The 25,578-nt window shown below is 37.9% G+C and overlaps 1 protein-coding gene across 10 annotated transcripts in view; it reads left to right on the plus strand.

Moving 5' to 3' along the window:
- Positions 1-25,578, plus strand: part of NAA16 (N-alpha-acetyltransferase 16, NatA auxiliary subunit) — a 73,599-nt gene that overhangs the window by 2,143 nt on the left and 45,878 nt on the right. For 8 of the 10 annotated variants that reach the window (XR_008234985.1, XR_008234986.1, XR_008234987.1 and 5 more), the window contains exons 2-6: positions 10,923-11,007; positions 13,266-13,370; positions 17,164-17,321; positions 18,440-18,574; positions 24,638-24,791. Coding sequence is in view for 5 of the 10 variants with exons in the window: in XM_052786037.1 (XP_052641997.1) it covers positions 10,923-11,007; positions 13,266-13,370; positions 17,164-17,321; positions 18,440-18,574; positions 24,638-24,791 (637 nt within the window). In the remaining 5 variants the exon portion in view is untranslated. Of the gene's footprint in view, positions 1-10,921; positions 11,008-12,004; positions 12,247-13,265; positions 13,371-15,495; positions 16,414-17,163; positions 17,322-18,439; positions 18,575-24,637; positions 24,792-25,578 lie in introns of those variants that run through there. The other 2 variants (XM_052786039.1, XM_052786041.1) reach the window with 2 other exon arrangements.

Here is a 25,578-nt window from a genome sequence, read left to right on the forward strand (position 1 = left end):
GTTTTTTTTTTTTTCAGTTAAGCAGTGGGCAAAACCTAAGTGCTTAGGCAAGGAAAAAGAGAGGCATAAAACTACAGTGAAGCTGATATGGAAATTTACTTGCTTTCTAAAGCCTTCAGAAGGTTTACCTGGTGCTGTGTAGTGGCTAGTCACAGTTTCTGAAGTGTTAAACACAAACTTTTACTTGTTGCCTTGTCACTTCATGTATTGATACTTCTTGACACTTAATGTCTTACTACTTTTTCTAGCTAGCTTTGACTCTTTCATGTCGCACTCTTTCTGGAATACTAACGTCTACGTAGTACAGATTGAATTGTTCAGTTGTTTGACGTGTTTCAGAGTATTTTAGCATAGTAGTATAGCTTGTAGTGCTAAAGGCTCTTTGATTGAAGCAGCTTTTGCCTACTTTGGCACTGCCAGAATACTTGAAATTACTAGGGATGCTATGGGAATTTTAAAAATGGGGGGGGAATAATAAGACTTTACAAGCATGTAGTGATTTAATCGCTTGGAACAGATGCGAGGGAACTATACTCATATATTAAGACTAAGTATTTTTACAAACACTCTGTGGAGAATTAGCAGTTATGAAATGGGAAACTCATTTGGAGTTCATGAGAATTACTTAGGAGTCAGTGACTTGTTGTGTGTATGTAACATGTGAGACAGGTTATCAACAGTCTGAATGAGATGCCCACATAACAGCAAACCGAGCTTACAGAGCTGCCCAAACTAGTGTGGCCTCATGGAGTTCAGTGTAAGCTGTGAAGTCTGCTCAAGAAGCTGAGCAAATAGTTTCTAAGCCACATCAATTTGTGTGCCTGCATGCTTGGCAGTACTTGAACAAGCTGACTTAAAACTAGCTGTGATGTGATTAGGGAACTAATAGCAATTGCAGCATTGGTAATAGTTCTAGTTTGTCAGTACTACTGTAAGGTAGTGCTAGAGCTTGTTTCTCTTGCTGTCCTGACTTCCAGGTCTGTTTTGTTTCTTAAGCCTTACTTCCACTCTTCTACAGGGGCTTTTTCTCAGAGTAGTGCTCTTCCCCGGGAGCTCTGATGGTGCTTACAGGTGTGATGTTGCCTGGGAGAGAGGGGCTGAGCAACTTCAGGCTCTTCTCTTTCACTTCTTAGTCTCACAGAAGGCATGGAGGAAGTGTTTGAAAGCTTCCTGGCTCCCCCTTTATGGAAAGAGAAAGCCATCCATAAAGAAGAATTAGCACAGGAATGCTGCTGTGTTTCTTGCCACTTAAAATCAGTCTTCAGCTCATACAACTTTTTTTAAGTGAATGGTGCAGATGCAATCTAAAATAAACATGTACATGTGGTAACTTGAAAATGCTTGTTGTTAACATTGAAGTTTGGTTATGTGCATTTCATATTTACTTCTAGTAAGCTTAAGCAGCTCTTCTTTTTTGTGTATTTAAAACAGAGTTGTAAGCTTGCTTTCAGAGTATGTTTCTGTTTAAGCAGCTTTGATTTTTTTTTTTTCTTTTCCCCTCCACCTGAGAACCCAGATTATAAACTATGTCTCATCTTAAAATTATTTTTAAGCTTTGGCTTTATGGAATCAAATCATCCCTGTCTGGACAGGGCATGGTAGTAGTTCTTACGAGTGCTGTAGAGGAAAGCCATGGGGTGGTTGTCATACTTTCACGGCTTACTTGCCAAATAGTTTTTGTTTTTCAGAAATGCTTAGTGTCTTGTAATAACTATTGGTGTTGGCCCAGTATCACATAGTGTAAGGTATTGTCTGCTGTTTGTTTCATGCGTAATATAACTGTGGATAGTATCATGCCTGTAAATAATTAATCCTTTGGGGGTTTTTTTTGGTTTGTTTAGTGAATTTCACATATTGTTGCGTAAAATAGGGTTTGCTGCTTTAATTGCAAATGTGTTTCCCTTGAGGAAGGGCTAGCCTGTGAATATTTCATCCTGTTATGAGGGAGCTAAGTCCTAGTACCTCTTCAGGTATGAGGCATTACTCTTACTGAGACCAGTTTAGCCATTTGCTCTTGTGTGACTTGAGGTAATTAAATACAAAAAGTCTGCAAGTATATCCCTTTGTAGCAGTGACTTGTTGCTGCTTAGTTCATTCAGACATGTATCTTCTGCTTTTTTGGGTGAGGAAATCTTAGAAATTACCTGAAGTGCCCTATCTCTGAGGAGTTGTTCAGCTTCTCTGTAGTGTCCTTTTTGTTCCCTGACTTCTACAATAATCTCGAGATTTCTTCTGTGATAAAAGATAAATATGCAATTGTGGGAGTTAATTCTTACTCATAAAATTCTAAAAGTTTTTTTTTATTTTATTTAATGAAATAATGGTGGATTATAAGCATGCAAATAGTCAGTCTCCTAGTAATGATGTGGGGGAGTTACCAAACTATTAAACTCAATAATTGGAAAGGTATGATGCTATGCTAATCAGTGCCTCCCAAATGACATGAATAACATAGCTGAGGTAGCCATTGTAATCTGCTACTGGTGTAGTGGATGTTTGAAGTCTCTGTTAAAGATTTCTTCCTTTAAAGATAGGAGAATCAAACTGTCAGTAAAAATTTTCTGGTGTAACTAGTGAGACTGATCTGTGGTGCGGTTGTTACTTGTGCTGCTAAGGAGGGGCAGCATAGGAAGAGTGTAGGCTGTTTCCTTGATAATGACTTTCAAAAGAGGTGGTGATGATGCTTGGCCAGCTGCAGACTACTAAAATGACAGAATTGTGGAGGATAGATAATAGACTAATGGTAAGAGTTAGTAAGACTTTCATAAGGGAAAATCATGCTTTATGTTTGTCAGTGATTTAAGGGAGTCTGATTTGGAGAAGACTTTATCCCAAATAAATATTCCTGGTTTAATTTTTCAGAAGGCATTTGTAAAGGGCATCGTGAAAGGCTCATAAAGCAGGCTTCCATGGAATGGTGCTGGTTGGTTATTCACTTTGGACTTTTTTTTTTTTTAAGGGAAGTTCCCATATGAATAAATAACTTTTCAGAGTTAAGTCCCATTGTGTTTTGTGCTGGAGCTCTTTCTTAATTGCCTGTGGTTATATTGAACAGAACAAGTGATGAATGGCAAGGAGAGTTCAGTTGTACTAAACTACTTATGGCACAAGAAGTGAAGGCCACCTGAAAATGTGCAGAAGTACTTCATGTTTCTGGAGTAAGTTGGGTCATAGCAAGTAAAATTGTTTGCAGATGAATGTTAGACTTGGAAATCCTAATTTAATATAGAGCTAGTATGGGCTGTGAGCTGGATTGCCCCTAAGATTTGAGATTTTTAGGGATTTTTGAGGTTCTGTTAGAATAATTTCCTTGTACAGTAGTTGAAAGCTGGTGAATCCTGGGAAAAGAAGAATGCTGTTACACCACTGCTGAAGTACGCTGTAAGTCTACATTTGCAATGCTGTGTGTGTAAGGTTTTCCCTGATCCTGCCCCTGAGCCTCCTCAGAAGAAGGATGCATGTATGAAATTACCTTCTTGAAGGAGAAAGAGCTTAATAGAAGATTCTGAAATTATAAACAATCTGGAGAAATGAAGTAGGAACTTATCTATTTTCAAGCTATCATGCCTAGTTTTCATTTTGGTAGAAATGGTGGCTGCAAAGAAGCAGGCTCCAAACAAAGTTCTTAAAAGGCAGTTATACTGTGGAACCCTTTGCTGCAAGATGTGGTAGCTATGAAAACTTCTAGCTGCTTCAGGGTGTGTGGGGGCGAAGCCCGTCAGTTTTTTGTGTGTGTGAAGACATACCCTTTGGCTCAGGATTGGTGAGGCACAAATAACCGGAGGCTGAGAACATTCTGGTGAGAACTGTAATAACACTTGTCTTACTCATAAGCCTCTCCTTATGCATCTGACACTTGCATCTTACCTCTAGTGGCCTGTACCAGGTGGGTCTGATCTCTGGCTTGAGCTGTTATGATTCATGCAACTTTTTTGTCTGAATCGCTGTGAAATCTTTAATGGGATGTTGAGATGAAGTTAGTGTTTAAGGCTTGCATCAGTAATTGCCTTGAACTTGCTTTAAGATGTCTAAATAAAAGCATAACTTTTTTTAAAGCCAGAGATTTATATGTGCATGTGTATCAGGTCTCACAAAACAGTGCTGATGCTGGTACTTTTGTTTGCTTAACTGCTCACAGATGCAGTTCCACTAGCTTGTGGAGCACCTGCTAAGTCTGAGTTCTTGCTAGGCAAATTGCAGTTTCATCCCAGGAGATGTTGCAGATTGGTCTCTTCAGTGCTTCTACACAAAGTGCAGATTAAAAACTAGTTGAAAATGTATGATGGGGCTATGACTGGTGTAATTTCTAGTGTTGCTGTTGTGGTTTCTGCTTTGCAGAGGTGTACATGTGTTCATAAAGGCTAGAGTACTAACTCAAATACTGAGGAAGTTACAGGTGCTAAGTACTTGTAAGCAAGAGCTCTTTCTACTGCATGTTCTCTTGGTTCTGCCCCTTTGAGGCAAAGGCTATTCTAGGGATTCAAGTTGTATTGAGTGTGTGTGCACAGTGCGGAATTAGACTGGGCCTTAATTTAAGGCAAGCTTTTTAATAATGAGCTGCCCCCTTAAAAAGAGGCATAGTTTATAGGGCTTTTAAAGATGTCCCTGACAACAAATGTTGAAACAACATTTTATTATCGCACATGTTCTTTCCGATAATAAAGACAGTATCAGTTTTACTCTGTCAATAATATAGAATACAAACAGCAGTGATTATGACTGTTACTGTACAGAATGCAGGTGGAAGTATGTTTTTTGTGTTCTGTAGATTTAAGTAACTGGAAAAAGCTGGTTAAAGGAGAAAATGCTGTTGTATACAGAGAATCAGGATAGTGAAAACTTAGATATTACTGGGACATTAGTACTTTTGATCAAAATGATAACACTGTATGTGATGCTGGCTGCTTGTTCTAGTGTACAACACTGTCTGTGGTCTGACTCAGCACTGTTCTGCATTGGCAAGTCCCCAGGTCTGGGGAAGAATGATGTGGCCTGTCCATTTTGACAACTGAAGCAAGCAAAGCTGGTGCTAGGTTGTCTTCATTTTATTTCAGCTGATGAGGTTAACCACCCTTACCAGCAGAGAGTAGGGGGTGGCTGTGCATATATAAAATACCAGTAGGGCTTGGGGGAAGGGGTAGAAGAACGTGTTGATACACTGGAAGGGTTGTCCTGGGACTAGAAATCTAAGATGCTGTGACAGTGGGAAAGGGGTAATGAACTTTCTCCTTGGCCTCCATAAGCTGAAGCCCCTTCCAGCTGATACTTTTTTTCCATTCTTTCAAGCATCAGTGAACTGAAATCAGTGTGGAGAGAGGGCTGCTGTTTGGGGAACCTCATGCACAGGTCTGTAGTCTGTCTCTGAAATTTAATAGTATCATGATGCTTTCTTTTCTGGTGTCGGTATTGCAAAGTATCCAAATATTTCATGATACAAGGAGCATTTCCAACATAGATGCTGAACTCTTTTGGAACTTAATCATATATCATTCAAACAAGATGGTGTCAGACCTAGCTATCAAACTGGTGAATAATTTAGTAATTATTATTTGTTAGCATAGGAACAGTATATACTGAATTCTGCCTAAAATCTAAGGTACTTGGATAACTAATTTCATCAGCTGCTGTGAGAAACATCGATTGTCTGCTAGATGCAGATGACATTGTTTTATAGATGTGAAATAAAACAAGGCTTTTTAAAAGGTTGGAGTGTTAAATGCTAATTAAGAAGAATACTGACAGTATGCTGATGTTCCTGTATTGATTGTGCCTAGTTTTGGTCAGAAATGTGTATTAATAATTTGGACAGCCCCTAAATACTTGTCAGATAGCTCCCAGGAAAAATTGCTGATCAGTCAGTGATAACTTTGAGGGTTTTTTATTACTGAACTTGATCACCATTGTGGCTTGGACAGGTTTCCAGCACAACTGACTTCCAGCATTCTTTCCATAGGGCTTGATGTGTAAGCCTTGTCTTTTTCTCTTGGCGCTGATGTTCCCCATTTAGCTCTTGGGTTTCTTCCTTACCCAGCCCCCCCATTGGTGTTACACAGCAGACACACAGTTTAAAAAACTGAAGGTGTAAGCATTGAGAACATAAGATTAAAATTTTGTTTAAATGAATTCTAGGTGTTGCCAAAAACACCAGAGTTTTGCACCAAAGTCTTGCAACAAGAGAGAAGACGCTACCTGGCAAGAAGAATGTTGAAACTCTGTCGAGTGCTGAGAGGTCTGCAAGCAGGATTTTATGGAAGTACAACAGCAGGGAAGACTATAATAAACTTAAATGGTGTTGTTCTTAGAAAGCTTGAAGCTGTTTTTATTCAGCTACTTAGAACTGGTTAAATCAGTTGAAATGCTTGTTTTTCTTATTTGTGGTTCTGATGGTCCAGCATGTTTCTGGCGAGGCAGCCTATTGATGTGCAGACCTGTATTAATAGAATGTGGGCTGCACAGGTAGGATCGGAGAATAGTGTTAAATTGCTGGCAGTGGTTTGGATTTAGTGTTTGACAAGTTCTTGTCAAGAGACAGCAAAACCAACTTCCAAATGGCAGTATTGTTATTAAAGAGAATTGCACATAAAATCATAGAATAGTTTGGGTTGGAAGGGACCTTTAAAGGTCATCTAGTCCAACTCCCCCTGCAATGAGCAGGGACATCTTCAACTAGATCAGGTTGCTCAGAGCCCCGTCCAACCTGACCTTGAATGTTTCCAGGGATGGGGCATCTACCACCTCTCTGAGCAGCCTGTTCCAGTGTTTCACCACCCTCATTGTAAAAAATTTCTTCCTTATATCTAGTCTGAATCTATCCTATTTTAGTTTAAAAACATTACCCCTTGTTCTATCACAACAGGCCCTGCTAAAAAGTCTGTCCCCATTGTTCTTATAAGCCCACTTTGACCAGTCTTATGGTGAGCATATGTAGCATGTCTCATTTGGATTGGACTTATTTGCTGCAGCTCTGTTATAGTCAAAGACCATCTTAAACAACTTAAAACTATTAAAACATTTAAGTTGATCAAGGAAGCCTGGTTGCCATGCTTAACACTACTTTTTGGTTTGATGTGATACCTGTCTTCCTTTGAAGGTGATACTACATTTTATTCAGCCTTTGTATGAAAATGGTTTATGAAATAATATGTCACTTCAGTACATTCAGAGGCAGTAGGGACAACAAGGTGTGAGGAAGAGAATTGGTTGCTGCAACTGCAGTTTCTCTTTGAGTAGGCAGTTGAGCCTTTTTTGTTAGATGGCTTCTCAGAAGTGAGCGTTAATGTCTGAGGGCCATAATGAGATGTTCTTCAGCCATAAAATGGCCGATCTGTATATTAAATTCTGTCTTCAGTATGTGAAAAGCATAGCTGTTCTCTCAATACAAGACTTTTTTTTTAAGTGGCAAATGCTTTGTCTAGGGAGGTGTAGTCTATAAAAGCATCCCTTTACTAACCTGATGTTGCAAATGGTTAAACATAATTTACATGTAAATGGCATATGTGATTGAGTAGTGATATGTGAAGTCCTTCTGTTTTATAAGTAATGTTAGCGAGCCATTCAGATCCCTGATTCTGTTGATATTTAGTAGTAGGAGGGGTTTTGTCTCTAAAAAAAGATGGCATGATACAAAAAAATAAGTTGGAATTTGTGAATGGAAGTGCCTTTAGAAGCAGCAAAGCACTGTAATACAGGATTAAAGTTTCCTCTTGCTCTTCATTGTTGTATCCTTGTTACTAGTATTTTTTAGCTTTATAGTTACTTCCTAGATGCTGTGCCTATTTGATCTCTATGTAGATGCGCTTGATACTTACCTGAAAGCGCATAAAATGATGTCTAGCTTAATTGTATGGCAAAGTCTACAAGTGGATTATATCTCTGAGTTAGTGTTGAAAAAGGGAATAAACCAGGATGAGGTGTTTGCCGGAGGAGGTAACATCCTTCCAGGAACATCTGGTAGCAGAAGTTCTGGATAACATTTTGGCCTTGCCAAAATCTCCCTTTGAGGTTTCAAGCACGTAAACATTCATGATCTGGCTTTAGTTTTAGCAGGAAATTATTGCCATAAAAGGGTGATGGGGAGCTCACATTAAGCACAACGGATAAGGCTGTTTAAAAGCTCAAGTTAATATGCTGGGTTTTGTGGTTTGTTTTTTTTTAATATACCAAAGATGTAATGCAGTGGGACAGACACAAATGAACACATTTTAGCTATTATTTGTCGTGATTAGTACAAAACTTGAGAATACATATGGAGACATCAGGTTTCTCAACTATGAAATTCCCATCTGTACTACAGAATGAGATGGTATTGTATGGCATCAACCTTTGGTCTCCTGTAAACAAGACACAGGTGGAGCACAGTGTGCTTATTCACATTTTTTGGACAGAGAGAAGTTTAAAACAGTCCATTCATGATGTTTGGATGCTTTAAAGCCCCGGGCTTGTCCATGTAACTGAATCTGTAAGCCTTTCAGTATATCTATATAAGTTGATGATGAAAGTCAATTCATCTTGCTGAGCAAAGTCTGTTTCTCTTACATTGGTATACATTTAATCCAATGTATTGGTATAAATACATAACTTATTTACAAATGCACATGTGTGTGTATTTGGAGGGAGCAGGGCTGGGAAGTCACCTTCTGACTAACCAGCAAGGCTTGTCCCATGAGCAGTGGAATTGTGTAAAGTTGTATTTCGTACTGTTTCATTATGATTCTGTAGTCAGTCCCTCTTCTGTCTAGTAACTAGCAGCTGGGCAAGAAATGGTGTGGTTTGTGTCTGGTTTTGAGCTAACCTGTTTATTGACAAGTACAAGTATGCTGGTTGTCTGTAAGCAAGCCAAACAACTGTGAATGTTGAACTTGTGCTTCTCAGTGGAGAGCATTAACTTCTCTCTCCCATCTGTCTGTTGGCCTTTGGAAAATGTGATCTTTTTTGTCCTCCAAAAATCTCAAATTTGTCTATAATTATCAAAGTTCAGTTCTTATTCTAGGCCTGAGACCGAACTCTATAGGATAAAAATGTTGGAACAAGGATAATAGATACGATTTCCTCAAGTAGTGGATCTATTTTAAGTGCATACTTGACTCAAACAGCTACTGTTCTATGGATAAGCATTGCTGTATATTTGGAGTTTCCCTCAACGTTGCAAGAGCTGTAAAATCGTGGATGAATGTTCACTATTCTGTTACTTTTTTTAGGCATACCTGAATAAATTTAGAAAGCATACTTAGAACATTGTTGGTATTTTCTTATGATTCTTTAATACTAAGCATCTTATATTAAGAAAGAAAAAATAGATGAATGGAAGAATTTGACCTTATCCTAGAGGGGACTCCAAGTTTTGCTGCAACCTGTGTTATTTCTGATAAAGCTGTGGAAACTAGTTCTCAAAGCTCTTTTGTTGCTGTTGTTTAAATGTTAATTGCCGTAGTATAACTGTGTGCCTCTGATGGGAACTCCCTGACCATCCTGCCAGAAGTCAGCCAGGCAGAGCAACCTGTTCTAATATCAAGGTTAGCTCCCCTTTGTTTTGAGGGGTGATTTAGGTGACCTCCAAAGGTTTCTGCTGACCTAAATTACTATATGATTTAGTCTCCACTTAATCATGGTTAACTGCAAGCGTATTGAGTTTCAGGCAACAAAGGCTTAAAAACTGCCTGCAGTTAAGCCCTTTCCCACAGACTGGAGGAGGACTCTTGTTCTGGCACCTTAGCCAATTACCTGAAAGTGAGCATAGGCATGCTTCTGTATTGCTTGTACCCTGGGAAGCTATGTGATGATGTATTATGACTGCGAAGGAGTTACTACACTCTGCATTAATTTAAGAAAGATTTTACCTCTGTCCTGGAAGATTGATGGAGTGGGAGTGATCTATGAGAGACAGTTAAAGTACTCAAACACATAACTGAAATGACATAGTTTCTCCTGAGAATACCTGTCCAAATTACAGCAGGGCGATACACCTTATTAACTGAAAATGGTGCCAAGTTAAGCCTGGTTTGGGTTTTTTTTCTTCAAGTTAAGAAGACCTTAAATCATTTTCATGCTTACTGATAAAGGCATGCCTTTAACAGGCTTAAGTAAATTTATTTTAAAGTGACCATCTGTAGTGATCAGTAATCAATTTAAATTACTAAGACCTTAATGACTTATTAACTTCAAGTAATATCTTTCAAAAGAAAAAAAGGGACCCAGGTTCACATGTTTTTGTTTTTCTTTTTTCCCTTGTGTTCCCACAGTGGAACCGCATTGTTTGCCAGTTTACCTAGTGATTAGGTAAATGGTACCCTAAATAAATCTAAAAGTAGCCCTTAGCTTTACTATTCCAGCCAGAAATTAGATTTTGGTTTGTTTTTTTTTTTTTTCCCCCAATGCCCAGGTAAATTCTCTCTCCCTGGATTTTTTTTTTTTTGTTACAATAGGTCTAGCCTACTTCATGGTTTCTCTCTTTCTCCCAAAAGTCTATATCGGCAAGAAGGGAAGTCTTCTGTCTGAGACATCTTACTCTGGGAGGTCACTAGGCCAGGGAAATGGGATGTTGAAGGGAGTGTCTAGGCTGTTTAACACTAACTCTTCTCAAAAGTTCTGTTGAGTCAAGATTTCTAGCTTGGTTCTCTATTTTAAGAATTTCTGAATTGAAGTAGACATTCCTACTTGCCTTTCCTATTTCTGTTGAAAAGGAATTACTAACTTCTTGTAAAAAAGGAGACCATGAGGTAGAGCGTTGGCTGCATGTAAATGAAGGTAGATACTGTTCTGAATGCTGAAAAAAGGCAATGTAGTATGAATAGTCATATTCAACTAGAGCTTGTTAGTGATCTGATTACCATACCTTACTGAAAGAACTACTGCATTTATAATACTGTGTTAAGGTACTCTGTTTTTAAATGCATTTCAGTGATTGTATTCCACCTTTTTTCCAGAAATGCTATGAACAAAAACAGTACAAAAATGGACTCAAGTTCTGCAAGATGATCCTCTCTAACCCAAAATTTGCTGAACATGGAGGTAACTACAGACTGAAAACGTATTTTTCTTTTTTTCCTGTCATGAGCTTGAATGTAAAATCAGTCTATTCCATACTATTGGGAAACAAAGGAGCCTCTTGCTGAGTATGATTCTGTCCTTATGACTGAATAACTACTCTGGATTTTCAGTCTTTGTGCATTTAGACCAAGTTTTCACCCTAGCTCAGTCAAATGCTTCTGTGTGGTGGCATGATGAAGATCAAAATATACGGTGGAGGCACACTTAAGTGAAGCTTCCAAGTAAGTTGCCTTTCTGGGTTTCTAGATCAGAATGCTAGTGTGGGTTTTTCTTACATTCCTATTTAATAGCAAGCCCGGCCTTTTTTTGACTATTACATGAAGGTAGTCTGCCAATGAATTCGAAATCTTGCTTTTTTTTTGTCAAGTTCATACTTTTTAAATTTTCTGTACTGCATACCAAATTGCTACTCATAAGGAGCAAAGTTAAGCGTAATACTGTTGCTGCTAAGACTTGAAGCTAAGGACAGAATCTGGAGATCCTGTTCTGATAAATATTGTAGGAAACGGGATGGCAAAATGTTGCTTCTATTTACATGTGTCAGAACTTAATCCTCAGTAAAATACTCTCATCTTACTGTATTACAGGATTTCTGTTGCATGGTTCAGCCAATCTTTCCTTCTGATACAGTGAATTTTTCTTTTTTGTCTGCTGTTGAAGCAACCTAACTCTTAAGTGTGCATGTACTGTGTCAGTAAAATTATTTTCCTATTTGACTCTGTCAGATCATTGGCAAAATAGCCGACTAATCCTTTTCATGCTTCCACCAGTGTCTGCTGTTTCTTCGTTGTCTTCATTACTTCCCTAGAGATAAAAGTACAGTTATCTTGCCTCAAAGCTAGAGTGGCTTGTCCAGCTCTGACCTAATGCATTTGTCTCTCCTAGCACTTGCGTTTTTGTAACATCTCAGTATACATCTTGGTCTTTTCTGCTCTTGCTGCCTCTTAAACTTTTCCAGGACAACTAGCTGACTTGGCAGTTCACATACTACTTGGGCTCTGAGCCACTAATGGCTTTGAAGCTTGGGAGCAAAGCCTGGAACGAACAGCTGAAGCAGAACTAAGCCAATGAAATGATCTGATGGGAAGCTGCACTGTTGTCACACTTAGCTTCAGAGACAAGGAATTTGAAAAATGTAGTGAGAAGGTGGCAAACAGATGGATTGCTGTGGCTGGACAGCTATCTCCCTGGTGTGGGAAGGTAGGAGTAGTTTGCCCTCCTTCCCACAGCAGGGATATTCTTTTTCAAGCTTCCTGATATTATTGGGAAGGTATCATTCTAGCTTTCCCTGTTCTTACAGTGTGCATGTAGGACAAGTTAAAAACAAAACAAAAACCTTGGCTCTTGTTGGGTGGTCATTCACTTCGGGTGTACTTTACAGAAAATGGTGTTAAAACAGGTCTATCAATGAAACTTCAAACTGCTGTTATGGCTGACCTTGAGATGATGGGCTCTTGCCATTAATACTGGGGAAAGGGTTGCAGCTGGAGGAAAAGCAGAGTACTATGATGAAAATGTGACTAATCTTCTCGCAGGGGCCAAAACTGAGTGGTCTTTTATTTAGCAAAAAACCTGAAATATGAATCTGGAACAGCTTTCAGGCATAGTGTGTGCGTTTCATGGAACTTCTTTCCCACAGTGCTACTTGAAGAATGGGGGAGAGAGGGGGAGCAATAGTCATATCGATGTATTATTTGGAATCTTGTGCCTCTCAGAATGTTGACTAAAATGCTGCTACTTTGAGAAGATCTCTTACCCTCAAAATACTGTAGCAGGAAATATGGTCCTCAATTAATGCTTTGTAAGCAACCTGATAATAGTGGAGCTGACAGTGACAGAGATCTTTCTTACAGTATGACACAACCTAATGAATTTTTTTTCTTGTTCTGCCTACCTGGAACTTCAACACACATTGAGAAGCTCTCTAAAAGTGCTTTAGCTTATTGATAACTCCCTTAAAGCCAGTTAAATGTCTTTTATTAATTTTGTTTTGTCTGTATTCATCACATCTGTATGATGCTCTGCAGTGGTCTTTTTAAGACCAATTTCAAGAAAGGAAATGCTTCCATATAACAGTCTTCAGCTGTGCTAGGCTGCTACCCTGATCTAAGTCTATCATTTAATGGGGAACTTTACTGTGTAACAACTTCAAAGGATATCTGCACTGTGAAACTGGCATATGGGAAGTCAGAAACATAAGTATATGATATTTCTTACAGAGACGCTCGCGATGAAAGGACTGACCTTGAACTGCTTAGGGAAGAAGGAAGAAGCATATGAATTTGTTCGTAAAGGACTTCGTAATGATGTGAAGAGTCATGTCTGTATCCTTTGTAATACAAAACCTGATCTTTTTGCTAAGAGTTCTCACTTCTGCAATTGCTACATTAGTACATGCTTTTTAAGTACATAATGTGCTCTGTATAAAAAAAAAAATCTAAGGTGTGTACAGTGAATATTAATTGGTAATCAAATACTTGAATTAAGGTTTTATTTTCCTCTCTACAATTTTTCAGAATATTTAAGGAAAATGCCTTTTGCACTTATCTCTTAGGAAAAGACCATCTATGCTGTCTACTTTCTGCAGAGAATAGGTATGGCTTGTAAAATCTGGCCTATTCTAAAGTTTTCTTCTCTCTTAAAAAGGTGTAAGAAATCCAATCTAGAGGTGCTCTGAAAAATACCTATTTTGCCACTGAATTTTAGATAATGCTTTAGGTCTACTGGCTTGATGACTACTACTGTGTTCTAAGCTTGTCTTCCAAAAGTTTATACCTATGAAATACTTAACAGCTACCCAAGAGCTTTGGGAGTAGCTGTGTTCTGTTTAAGCCACAGGTAGGAGGCTGCTTCAGATTTGCACAGAATGCCTTACTTGTTCTGTATGCATTTGAGTTGCATGTTGTGGGACAAATTTCCCATGAAATATTTAAGTTTTTAACATCAAAAAAATCTTCCTTTAGTATCACAGCAAACACTTTCTGATGGCCATCTAGTTAAGACAAAGGAATGGCTGTTTACACCATTCTTATATTAAATGTCCAGGGAGCTTGAGTTTGGGAAAAACCTCTAAGTTTATGGAGGTTATCACTAGAGGTATGCCGTAGAGCAAGCAAAGACAATTAGTACCTTCTTGATCTTAAAAGCTGAACACCTAAGGAATACCAAAGCAACTTTAATCTATGTGTAAGAAGTCTTGCGCCTTAAATCAGGGAGCAAAAGAATCTGGGTGAGTTAGTGGAGCGTTTTGGGGGGATTCTGATTCCTAAACAAAATTCCAGAGTGGGATTTATCAGCATCACTAATTCTTGTCTGCAGTTCATGCTGACTCTCTTAAAACTGTGTAGAAGACTTCCCTACAAATGCTGGAGGGATCTGTGCTTTTTTCAGATCTAATTTGGCAGATGGGGTGGTCAAAGGGATGCTCTTCCTGGACAAGTTTAAAAAAAAAATTTTTTTTTTTTTGGTTATGAGTTTTAGTGGACTTTTATCACTGTTTTACTGACTCATTAAACTTACCGTAAGAAGATGACAAGGATTTTTTTTCCTGAATTCAGAAAAAGTGTAAACTCATCTGAATCCTATTAGGCACAAATGTTCCTGTTTGTTTTTTTTTTTTTAGCTGCATCCATAGAACTAGTTCTGACAAAGCAAAAAGTTCCAACTTTTTGTATTCAAGTGTATTGTTACAGCTCTACAGAGAATCCCCTAGAGTAATCTGTCTATGCAGAAGTACTTCTCTAGTAAGCACAAGCTAGCTGATACTGAATTAATACCAGACTTTCCGTGAAGTTCTGACGAAAGCTTGAAGGCCTCAGTGCTACATAAGCAGAGCTTGGGAGGTTCTCTAAAATAATGTTTACATTTCCTGTTTTATGTGAGCTTAGTGCCTGTCGATTGGTTTAAAGGGAGAGGCAGGGGATAGCCGCTGAAGTCACCTCATTCCAGTAGCTGGTTTCGAGGAGGTGGAATACATCTATGCGTTCTTAACTTCTTGTGGTAACGTTTGAAGGTGCTTTTGGTGTATTTTGTCATATGTGCTTTTTAGAAAGCATCTGGTAGAGGGTGTTTAAAATACAGCTGGTCACTTCAGTGTGCTGACTTGTTTAAGGAGGAGTAGAAGGTTTTAATTCTTCTGAGGTTTCCCATATTGAGGATTGGGGGGGAAATGGCTGTTCTAAAATTGTTTAGAAATCCAGAAACTTTCTGGTCAAACTACAAATGAATTCTGACCCATTTTTGGATATAACTTGAGTAGTTATCTGGTCAGAGATCTACACTTATTTCAAAAATAAATGTTTCAGATAGTGGCATGTTATACTCAGGACACTGTAGGAACACATGCAAGACTGTCCCGAGCTGTCTACTATAATAAATTGGTGGCACTGTGCTTTAATGGTTTGTATCAGCTGTTAAAATTTCTTATGCTTAGTCTTGACTTGGGCTTTTCTTTACTTGATTGCTTGGTGAAGAATATGATTTATGAAAGATTAAGCCAGGTTACCAGTTCAATCCAGGAATAGTGCTGATGCCTGATAAATTACTCAAAGCATGGTCTTAGTCTAAGTACACTGTTAAAGTGCACATAAATTCTTTTCAACTGAATTGTCTTGTTCTAGGTGAGACAGGTATATGAAGATGCTACATTTAACTTTGATCCATGTCCTGAATACTTGAACTCAGATAGGCAAGGCAGGATTTGTAGAAAGGAGTAGCAGTATTAGACCAGCTGCTGTAACTGTATCCAAAATTGTTTTGTCCCTGTTTCCTGTTTAGTCTTAAATCATCATGGCAGCAATAGCAGCTTTCCTAGCAGTCTCAAAGACGCATATGGAGTTTGTGTGCTTCAGCTGGCTGAAATTAATTTGGTGTTCCCGTAGAAATGCAGAACAGTGTCTCTTGCTTGTATATTAGAAGTTTCCCTCAGAGTTAATTCTCACAAGTCTTTTCCTTTGGCTGGAGTCTTTTATCTTTTACTCTTGATAATTACAAACCTGCTTTATATTTTCATATCTAGAACTTAATTTAGGGCATGAGTCTTCCTAAGAAAGAGGGAACTTACAGTTCTGTTTCTTTGATTAATTCGACCACATTAAATTTTTTATGTGGTTTCTCAACTTTGAGATATGAAGTTTAGAAATGATTGTATCTTTGGAGGGAACGGTTGGCTTTTGTTTCAATTCAATAGCATAAGAACTCTTAAATATTTTGGTTATTAGCACTGTGAGTTATTTGTGCCATCTTAACTGAAAGCGAGTGAAGGATGCATATGCCTCTCCCCAAGATTTGCTGTGTTTTACTGCTTCAGAGGCACATAGGAGAGCTTCTTCAGAGAACTTTTGAGCCACTGGTAATTTGAAAATTCAAGTAAGTTCAGATTTACTGTTGTGGAAGATGTTGCCTCAGTGAGCTACTAGTAACCTCGAGTAGCAAAAGGTAGATCGTGTCAAGTAATCTTTCTTTTAATATGACTTTTGGAGACTGATGTAAACACGTGTGGTGTAATGCATTGCCATGACATGTTGGTTTCATGCTTTGAATTCAGAGTCTTTCCAGGATAAAAAAAAGGATGCTTGTGAGAAAAGTCTATTGAAATGACACACTGCTGATGGAAATCTGAGATGCTGAGAATGTGACAAAGACTTTTAACGCACAGGAATGCTAAGATTTCCTTTTGTCAATGAATAAAATGTAGCTCTGTGTTTATCCCTTACTGTAAAATCTGGAGGCTAATTGAGGTTAGATAGGCAAGTGAGGAAAAGTGAAACTTGTACACCAATTGTATTGACACTTCTAGGAGTAAGAATTCCTATTGTAATTACAGTAGTATGTTTTAAACAGTACATCTCTAGGAATAACTCTTCTGGGTCTTGTGGAGTTTGGACAATGTTTTGGGGGGGATTATGAATGTGACTTAAGATTTTTAAAGGAGACTTTATTGCTTATTTAGAAGCATTTAGTATTTTAAAATGTGTCAGTAAAGTCTGGCTGCAGTAATAAAACTTAATTTGTAAGGGTGCTGATCTTCAAGGAAGATGTCAAGTTGTTTGGTCTGTAAAAAATGCATTGCAGTTACTTTGTGAAAATTGTGAATGTGTCTTCCTTAACGTGCATTAGGTTGGCATGTCTATGGTCTTTTGCAACGTTCTGATAAGAAATACGATGAAGCCATCAAGTGTTACCGGAATGCACTCAAACTAGATAAGGATAATCTACAGATCTTGAGAGATCTCTCTTTGTTGCAGATTCAGATGAGAGATTTAGAAGGATATAGAGTAAGTATTCTCTGAATTCCTGTTTACTGCTGTTAGCATTCTCGTCTTTGCAATTCTTAAGTCTTTTATTGGAATCAATTCTGTTGCTGCTTGTTTTTACTGTTTCAAAAGTGTTTTAAGCTCTTGTTCAGGAAAGCACGAAAACGTATTGCAGCAGAGCTCCATATAATGTTGAGAACAGAACTAGAAGTACTGTTATTCTGTGCAATTTGACTTGTGGATCACCTTGTAAAACCTTAGTTCTCAACTCATTTTTCTCTAAAATAATGAAAATAAAAAGGATAAGACTTAAAAGCTTATCAAGTAGGAGTACTTACTGTACTATTGTGAAGTACTGCAAATGGTGGTTTGGGTGTGTATACTGAAGGTGGGGTTTTTTGAGAGAAATACACTATCATGTTTGTTTTGAGTATGTGGGAAACTTGCCTCATGATGACTGATTTCTTGAATGCCAGTACTGATTTTATCATAAATAGAACCTTAAAATTTGTCTAAAAACAGAGTTAGTGGTTTCAAAATGTCTGAACTGATTTGGCTGTGGAAGGGAGAAGTCCTGTTCCTATTCCATCCTCTTATTTCATGTGAAGTAGAGAGGACTGTATCGTGGGCTTAGGCATTAGTTGGTCACCTTCACTGGAGATGTTGAATTTGCTAATGCAAGAAAAGGGAATAACTGATTTAGGGATATGATTTGACTCGTAAAGGGGATCTGAAGTGCCGCAGCAGTATGAGGACTTTGTGACTGGGCATGAGGAGAGTGGGACTGCTCTTTCAGTAGCAGTGAGCTCATGCTTTCTAATGGAAACCTCTCTGAGATTTCAAAGCTCTGTCTTTGGAAATAATTTAGGCCCTTAACAGGTACTCTTGAAAATGACAGCTTTTGTGTCCCAACAAATAGATTTTATGCTTTGTGGCATGACTCCTATATTTAGAATGTAGCCCCCAGATTTGAGACAAACATGCTGCTTTTCCCCATGCTGTTAGAATTTTAAAAATTGCCTAGGGCTTTTAAAAGATCTTTTAAAATATTAGCTGGACTGGTGTTAAGTCATAATAAAGGTGTAGTAACTCCTTTTTAACATCTCTGTTATCTTTAAATTGCTTTTCTTTTACTGAAGGAGACAAGATACCAGCTACTTCAGCTGCGCCCCACACAACGGGCTTCCTGGATCGGATATGCCATTGCATACCACTTACTAAAAGATTATGATATGGCCTTAAAACTACTTGAAGAGTTTAGGAAAACCCAACAGGTAAGACTTCCTATTCTGGAAGGTGAAAATCTGAGGAATTAGTTCTTTGTAATTAAGAAGAACTAATTAGGAATCAGTTAAGCGGAAGAAATTTGTTATTTGTGGAGTGCTCTGCTTTGAGCAGAAAGGTTTCTAGGAGTTTAGCAGCTGATGCAAATTATACAGGAATACTTTTTCTCCTCACAATAAGCTGTTAGGGTTGAGGATGTAAGGGTAGACTGATGTGGAGTAACTGAGTAACTTAATGTTTGTGATACTTGCAGCTAAAGAAAACCTGTGATGATCCTGTCCCTTTACAGTAGGCAAAACTTCAGAAAATACTGTTTAGTGTTGGATGTGCTCATTTGCTTTTTCTCCTGCATAGCCTGGATGCCATTACATCTCTACAAAGAATGTGAAAAGAAACTTTTTCATTGCTTTGTATGCATCTATATATTATGCACTTAAAATCAGTGCTTGGTGTCAAAGCAACATGAAAGCATAGCTGAAAATTCTTTGTTTGAGAAGATCTGGCGTTACTGAAACTTGAAGTAAATCAAATGTTATGATGCTAAAATCACTGAGTATAACCTTTTTTGAGAGACCATTCCTTTGTTCTGTTATTGGTAATGCAAAACTATAAAGTCTGAATTAACAGAACAGAGTGGATGTGTTGATTATTCTGTAACATGGAAAGAAAAACCATGTTTATAGATGCATTCAGCTTGGGAGGCGTGCTGGAAGTATCATGCAGGTACTAAGATATTACCTGACCTATGGATTGTGATTTTTTTTTTTTTGAACAAAAATCTCGCATCCGTTCTGAGAACTGCATTTGAGATCTTATCCAGCTAGAATGGGACCTAGCTATAAGAAAGGAAATTAATAATTGCTAGGAGGGACCAGTGTTTGTGTCTTGATCATGTATCGTGGTCAAAGGATCTTGCAAGCCAGGTATATATAGCTTGATATTTCAAAAGAGCTGTAACTTCAGTGTTGAATAAAAACTGAAAACAATAACTTAAAAGGTGACCCAATTTTCATTTAATGAGCGTTTGACAGCCAAAAAGTCATGGCTCTTGAATGAGTCGGCAGAGCCCAATCTGTGTTCAGTGTCGAAATGACTGTTCGAATTAGAAAGAATATATAATAGATGGAAACACTACAAATGAAGTGTAAGAAATTGAGGCTCTTTCAAGGACTAAGAGGGCTTAACAGTAGTATTGGTCCCTTGGTGAGAATGGATGTGATGCTGTTAATATCTTTTCTAAAAGGTTTTGTGTAAATATGCTTGTTTGAGGGCAGTCATGATGATAAACTCTTCAGTCTAGTGACTAAGCCAGATTTAAATACCATCTGCCATAGGTAAACATGCACAGCAGACTCAACTGATTTAGTAAGTTATCAGAGTCTTAAATCTTGCCCTAAAACAAAGAAGTCCTGAGAAAATCTCAAGCTCTGATGCTTTTTTTTTTTTTGGTAAAACTGGAAATAGTTGGGAAATTTCCATAAATAGGAAAATGGTTCATACTTGAACAATGAGCTGTTTAACTGCTGATTAGCATAATACTAGTCACAGGCAAATGGTGGAAAAGCTGGTTAAGCATTAAAGGACAAATATGCTACAAATGTTGGACAACATGAGTTTATTGAAAGTTAGTAGTGTTAAGCCTTTCCTCTTTTTCAAGATTAGTAGAGACAGTTAAGTGGTGTATTGTATTTTCTTCCCCCAAAACACTAAAAATAAGGATCACCGCATTAGTTTCATTTCTCTTGCAAATAGAGAGTCTTGTGCTTTGCTGTGCTAGCAACCTGGGGAGTGCAGGCCCATGTAGAGCCCCAAACACTGGAAAAGAGAATCAATGTGTCGGGTCCAGAACAGTCAGGAGAGCCCAAGCAAGCTCCCAGTTCAGTTTTGCCACACTTTGGCTCTTCCACAATAGTCCCCAAATGTACTATTTGTGTGGTCTCTGGATATTTAACAATCCTGCACTTGAAACAGTTGAGTTCAGGATACTCCATTGATCTTTGAGGAGGTACACTTCTGGCTTTCTTTACTTTCCAAATCGCCCCTCTTGCCCTGTACTTTGTATGCACTCCAACTCAATAGATGAACTTTTTTGACTGACTTGATAGGATATTGCATGTAACTGTGATAAAAGGGTAATGTTGTTCAAGGTTTAAAAGGAGGGTTGAAAGACCAAAGGGCTTCCAAATCCCTAGTGCATGGGAATCTTCAACAAACTGATGGTTTCAAGGAGTTTTATGGCAATCTGTACTAGGCCTGAATCTGTTCACTAGTATTGCTAATGAATAAAGAAGTAAATGGAACATGTTATGTAAAATGCTGCTGTCAATAATTGGTAAATAATGGTGATGTAGGGTGATCATATTAATTTACTTGGATTACTGAGGCAGCTCTGTCCATTCAGATATGAATTAACACAGCCAAAACCAAGCAGTAAAACTAAGAAAAAGATCAAGGAACTGTCACTTTAGTGATTGTAGGTGAGTATCTGAAGATGCAGTATTACAAAATAACAGAGCTAATCTAGCTACAAGCTGTTGCCGAAACCAGCAGTCTGACTTTTTCCTGTGTGCTCCCACTGCTTCCTTGTGCAGCACTGGTTGACTCGTGGAGGGCTGGTTCAGGAAGCCCAAGTGACAGAAAAATAATCACTCTTTTGAAGGATTGATTGGCTGAACTGAACAACTGTGAGGTGAGAGGGGAAAGAGGAAGGGGAATAATAGAGGGAAGTGAACTGCCTTTGTTGATCCAGGCTGCAGTTAGATTGACTTAGCTTATTGTAAAATTGTCCCTCAGGGTAGACTTATGGATGAAAAAGCAAAAACCACCTTTATTTCTAAGAAGAAGCAGGGATTTTCTCTATAGAGCACTGATTACTGTGAGAGATCAAGACTTACTGATGACCCTGTTTTTAAAAAGCTAGAAAATGACAAGAACTATATGGAAAGATAAGAGGACTGGAGAAAATGCTGTCTAGTGAAGGGCAGAGATTCTTGTTGTTTACTGTAAGCAGAAAAAACCTAGGTGATTCTAGCACAGTTTAGATACTGCTTTTGGGAGGAATGACAGCTAGGAGGATTGCTTAGTGGGGAAAAATAAAGAAACAAGTGGCAGGAAGTTGAGCAACAAATTCAAATGATAAATCACTTTTTATCACTGACAGTTTTATTCTAATAGCTAAGTTATCATTGGAAATGGTGAATTCTCTGTCTCTTAGTGTATCCAGATCAACGTTGCCTGTCATCTGAAAGCTGTAAATTAGCCAGATGGACAATATTTCAGTCAGAAACAGGTTATGAGGTTGAATGCAGGAAATACAACAGCCTGTGCTGTCCAAGTTAAATCAAATGATTTAAGAGTCACTTCAGAATTTAAATTTTGGGAAACAAAGGTGTAAAACAACTATGCAATTTGTTTTACTGTTGTATGTCCCATTTTTCCTTTCTTCTTTTCCAGAACAAAATTTTTATTCTTAATTTTTATTTTATTCCTAATTTCTGCATCAGGCCCACAATTACAGATATGGACAGAAAACCTCTGGAGTTTTGGGGGTCTGCTCTTAGGTATGTTTTGGCTGCCTCTTGTCACATTCTTTCAGTGACAGTTATGTTAGGGCATCTACGGTTGTACAGTTGATTCTTTTTTTTTTTTGGTCCAGGAGAAGAAGAAATTTATTCCAAAACAGCAGAATTGAGTTCAAGAGAAAGTTGGACATCCTGTGCAAGGATCATAACTCTTCTGGGGGGGAGGGAGGAGTAAAGATGTATTGTGCAGCAATAACAATGGTGTGGAAAAAACTTTTTATAGAATAACTTACTCTTTATAGGACAATCTGATTATTCAGATTAAGTACTGGGGTTATAAGCTGCTTGCCTTCTGATGAATTGCACATTTAAATCATTATTAACTTGATGAGATTTCAAAAAACGAACTTTTCTTAAAAGTACTTTTAAAAATGGCTTTTTAAATGGAGCGACAGTAAGCGCAGTATCTTTCTGGTGGATTTGCCCTATGTTTAAGCAGCAGTTCATTTGATTTTTTGACATTTCATAGTTTCTTTTGTTAGTCCAGCCAAGCCAGAAAAGCTATGAGAAGGTTTATTGATATCTGTTTCTTGTCTTTTAAATTTTTTTTAAGGGTTTTGGGGGTAATCTATGTTTTGAAGGCCTAAAACCAATTCATGATGTGCCAAAAACCTGTGCTACTTGTGGAATTTAGATATATGTATTGTCTTGGAGGGGAAGATATTTTTATGGGGGGAGTGAAGGAGAAAGAAATAAAACTGGTGCTCTGCAGTTTCAGTTCTGTGGTATTGCAGTAAGGATAAAGCAGGAAGACATGCTTTAATGTTTAACCCCTGTTGCATGTGTCAGTTCTGTGAAGCAGTTAAAAATGCCTTCCAGGTAACAAGGTTTTTATTAGTGACTTCCAATGTTTAGTATGGATAAAAGTTGAGCAAAGGTGGAAACAGAAATGGCAGATGGAGGAAATAGACTTTAAGAAATGGGTAGGATTTCATGCTGCCTGCTGACTCTAGTATGTGCAAGGTCTAGTCTTGTTCCGTTAGCCATCATTTGCTATAATATGTTAGCAGTTACTAAAAAACACTTGAATGCTGTTACTTTCAGCCCCCAAATTGATACTTATTGTTGGATATACACTTCTTTACAGTATTTTATTTAGCGATGCTGTCCTTCAGAACATTTTTATCTAAAAGGAAATCTTCCTTCTAGTAATGCACAGTACTGTAAAAGCTGCCTCTAAAAATTCAAAGAGCATGTAAACAGAAATGTACATATCTCATACAATTGATCTGTGCCTAGGGAAGGGCTGGAAGTAGTGATTTAGGACAAGATTCTTTTAATACAAATGTTAATTTCAATCAGTTTAATGTTTTGGGGTTTTTTTGTTGTTTATTAACTTACTTGGGTCTTTAAAGAAGACAGAGGAAAAACTTTACTTAGGGAACAGGATAGTAAACTGGTGACCAGTGTGACTTCAAAGTGTTGCTTGTTCAGGAAGAAACAAAAGTATGTAGTGTCATGGGAAAGAAAATCATTAACATTTATCAAGCTCAGCTGCTTATCTATTTTTGTTATTAAAAAAATCGTGTTAGACTGTCTCTCCTACATTTTCTATTGAGGCAGTATATTTCACATAGTAAACTTGTATAGGTCCGCTGGGTATTGTCTGCGGACTTCTGCATTTGGTCTCTGAAGTTCCTGCAATTTTATCATAATTGAAGTAGTTTCTGTGTGTATTAGTGAAGAGCATTTAGTATGAGATAATTGTTATAATTCTGGCAAGACTTTTCGTTGCCTAAATACACTTTAGGGAGTTACCCTGAGAAAGGAATACTATTGAATGTCATCCTGTTTCAGTGGCTGATGTATCACTGCAAGGTGGATGACCCACTAGTTTTACTATAGCCTGTAGACAAAGTCCTAGGTATGCAACTGGCAGCAGACCTCAAAATAATTATCTGTTGCTTGAAAACACTCCTTACGTGCTTGTGCACTGTACTTTCCGGGGGATTGAAGTGTAGTACAGAGAACTTCTGTTAGAGAGAAATAGTGCAAGTTTCCTGGCTGAAAATTTCTAGTTGTCAAACTATGGCCAGTATTTGGGTGGTTCATTGCTCTTGGAAATAGTTCGAGTTTTTGGTATGCTGAGTATTGTGATATCCCAGCAATCTGCTACAGAATTTAGGTCAAAATTGTTGTGGAGTACATGAGTTCTTCAGAAGGAGAAGATTACCAAGATCTTTGCGAATTTTATTGAATTGTATGAGAGAAGGCAAGGATTCTGTTTTTAATTAGCTCACCACAGTCAGAGAAAAGAGAAATACAGGAATTCTTTTAAACTGTTCTCTGACAAGGGATATCCTGAATGAATCTAATTCAATTGTGAATAATGGGAGGTTTACATTTTGAATGTTTGAATGGGTATATAAGTAGACCTGATATATTCTGTAGCCTGACTCTTGTGTTCTGTAATATTGCATACAGTTGAGGTACAGGTAAATGTTAACTAACCTATTGCTTTTTCCCCCCCAGATTCCTCCTAACAAAATAGATTATGAATATAGTGAACTGATTTTATATCAAAATCAAGTGATGAGAGAGGCAGATCTATTTCAGGAATCTTTAGAACATATAGAGACATATGAAAAGCAAATATGTGATAAATTAATAGTAGAAGAAATCAAAGGTAAGTCATTCTTCTTCCCTCAGCCAATTTTGTTCTAAACTTTTGCTACTGGCTTTTAGATATGATAAAGCAGTAAAAGAAAAAAAATGTGGTATCTTTAACTGATTTGAAACAATTACTCTAGGGAAACTGGTAACATCAGATTTATAATTCTGTGCTGAAGTAACTTGCCCTACCGAAGTAGAGAGTGGATGTAGGTAGTTTAACTTGGGTTGACACAAGAAAAGAGGAGATCTCAGAGATTATTATGCTTGCTCATACTAGAGCAGCTTTCTGTAAATCAGAGCTAGTATAACCCAGTTTTAATCTCATGGAGAATACTGTTTGTAGTACCAACACTGATTATTTTTTTTGACTGAAGTATCAAGTTGTTGTCTCCTTCTTAAGCTTTCTAATGCACTTACTTCTATTGCCCTATTTAAGTGAATACTGAAGTTGACTTTTTTTTGGTTAAAAATAACCCACAGTTGTTTTGTGGATTCAAAGTACTAATACAGAGTTCTGAATATGCACAATCTTATAGTGTAATAGCACATATTCTTCACCTGCTCCTTGGTTGCACAGTTGTGGTGGGTTGGCCCTGGCCAGCAGGTGAGGCCCACACAGCTGCTCACTCACTTCTCTCAACCTCCCTTGTCAGGACAGGAGAGAATAGGAAGAGCAAAAGCAAGAAAACTCATGTGTTGAGATAAAGGTAGCTTAAGTAAAGGAAAGAGGAAGGCGGTGTGGGGGGGAGGACCCAGATGCCAAGCAATGCAGAGGTAATCACTCACCACCTCCCACAAGC

This window comes from Harpia harpyja, chromosome 4, assembly GCF_026419915.1.
Source record: "Harpia harpyja isolate bHarHar1 chromosome 4, bHarHar1 primary haplotype, whole genome shotgun sequence".
Taxonomy (NCBI): domain Eukaryota; kingdom Metazoa; phylum Chordata; class Aves; order Accipitriformes; family Accipitridae; genus Harpia; species Harpia harpyja.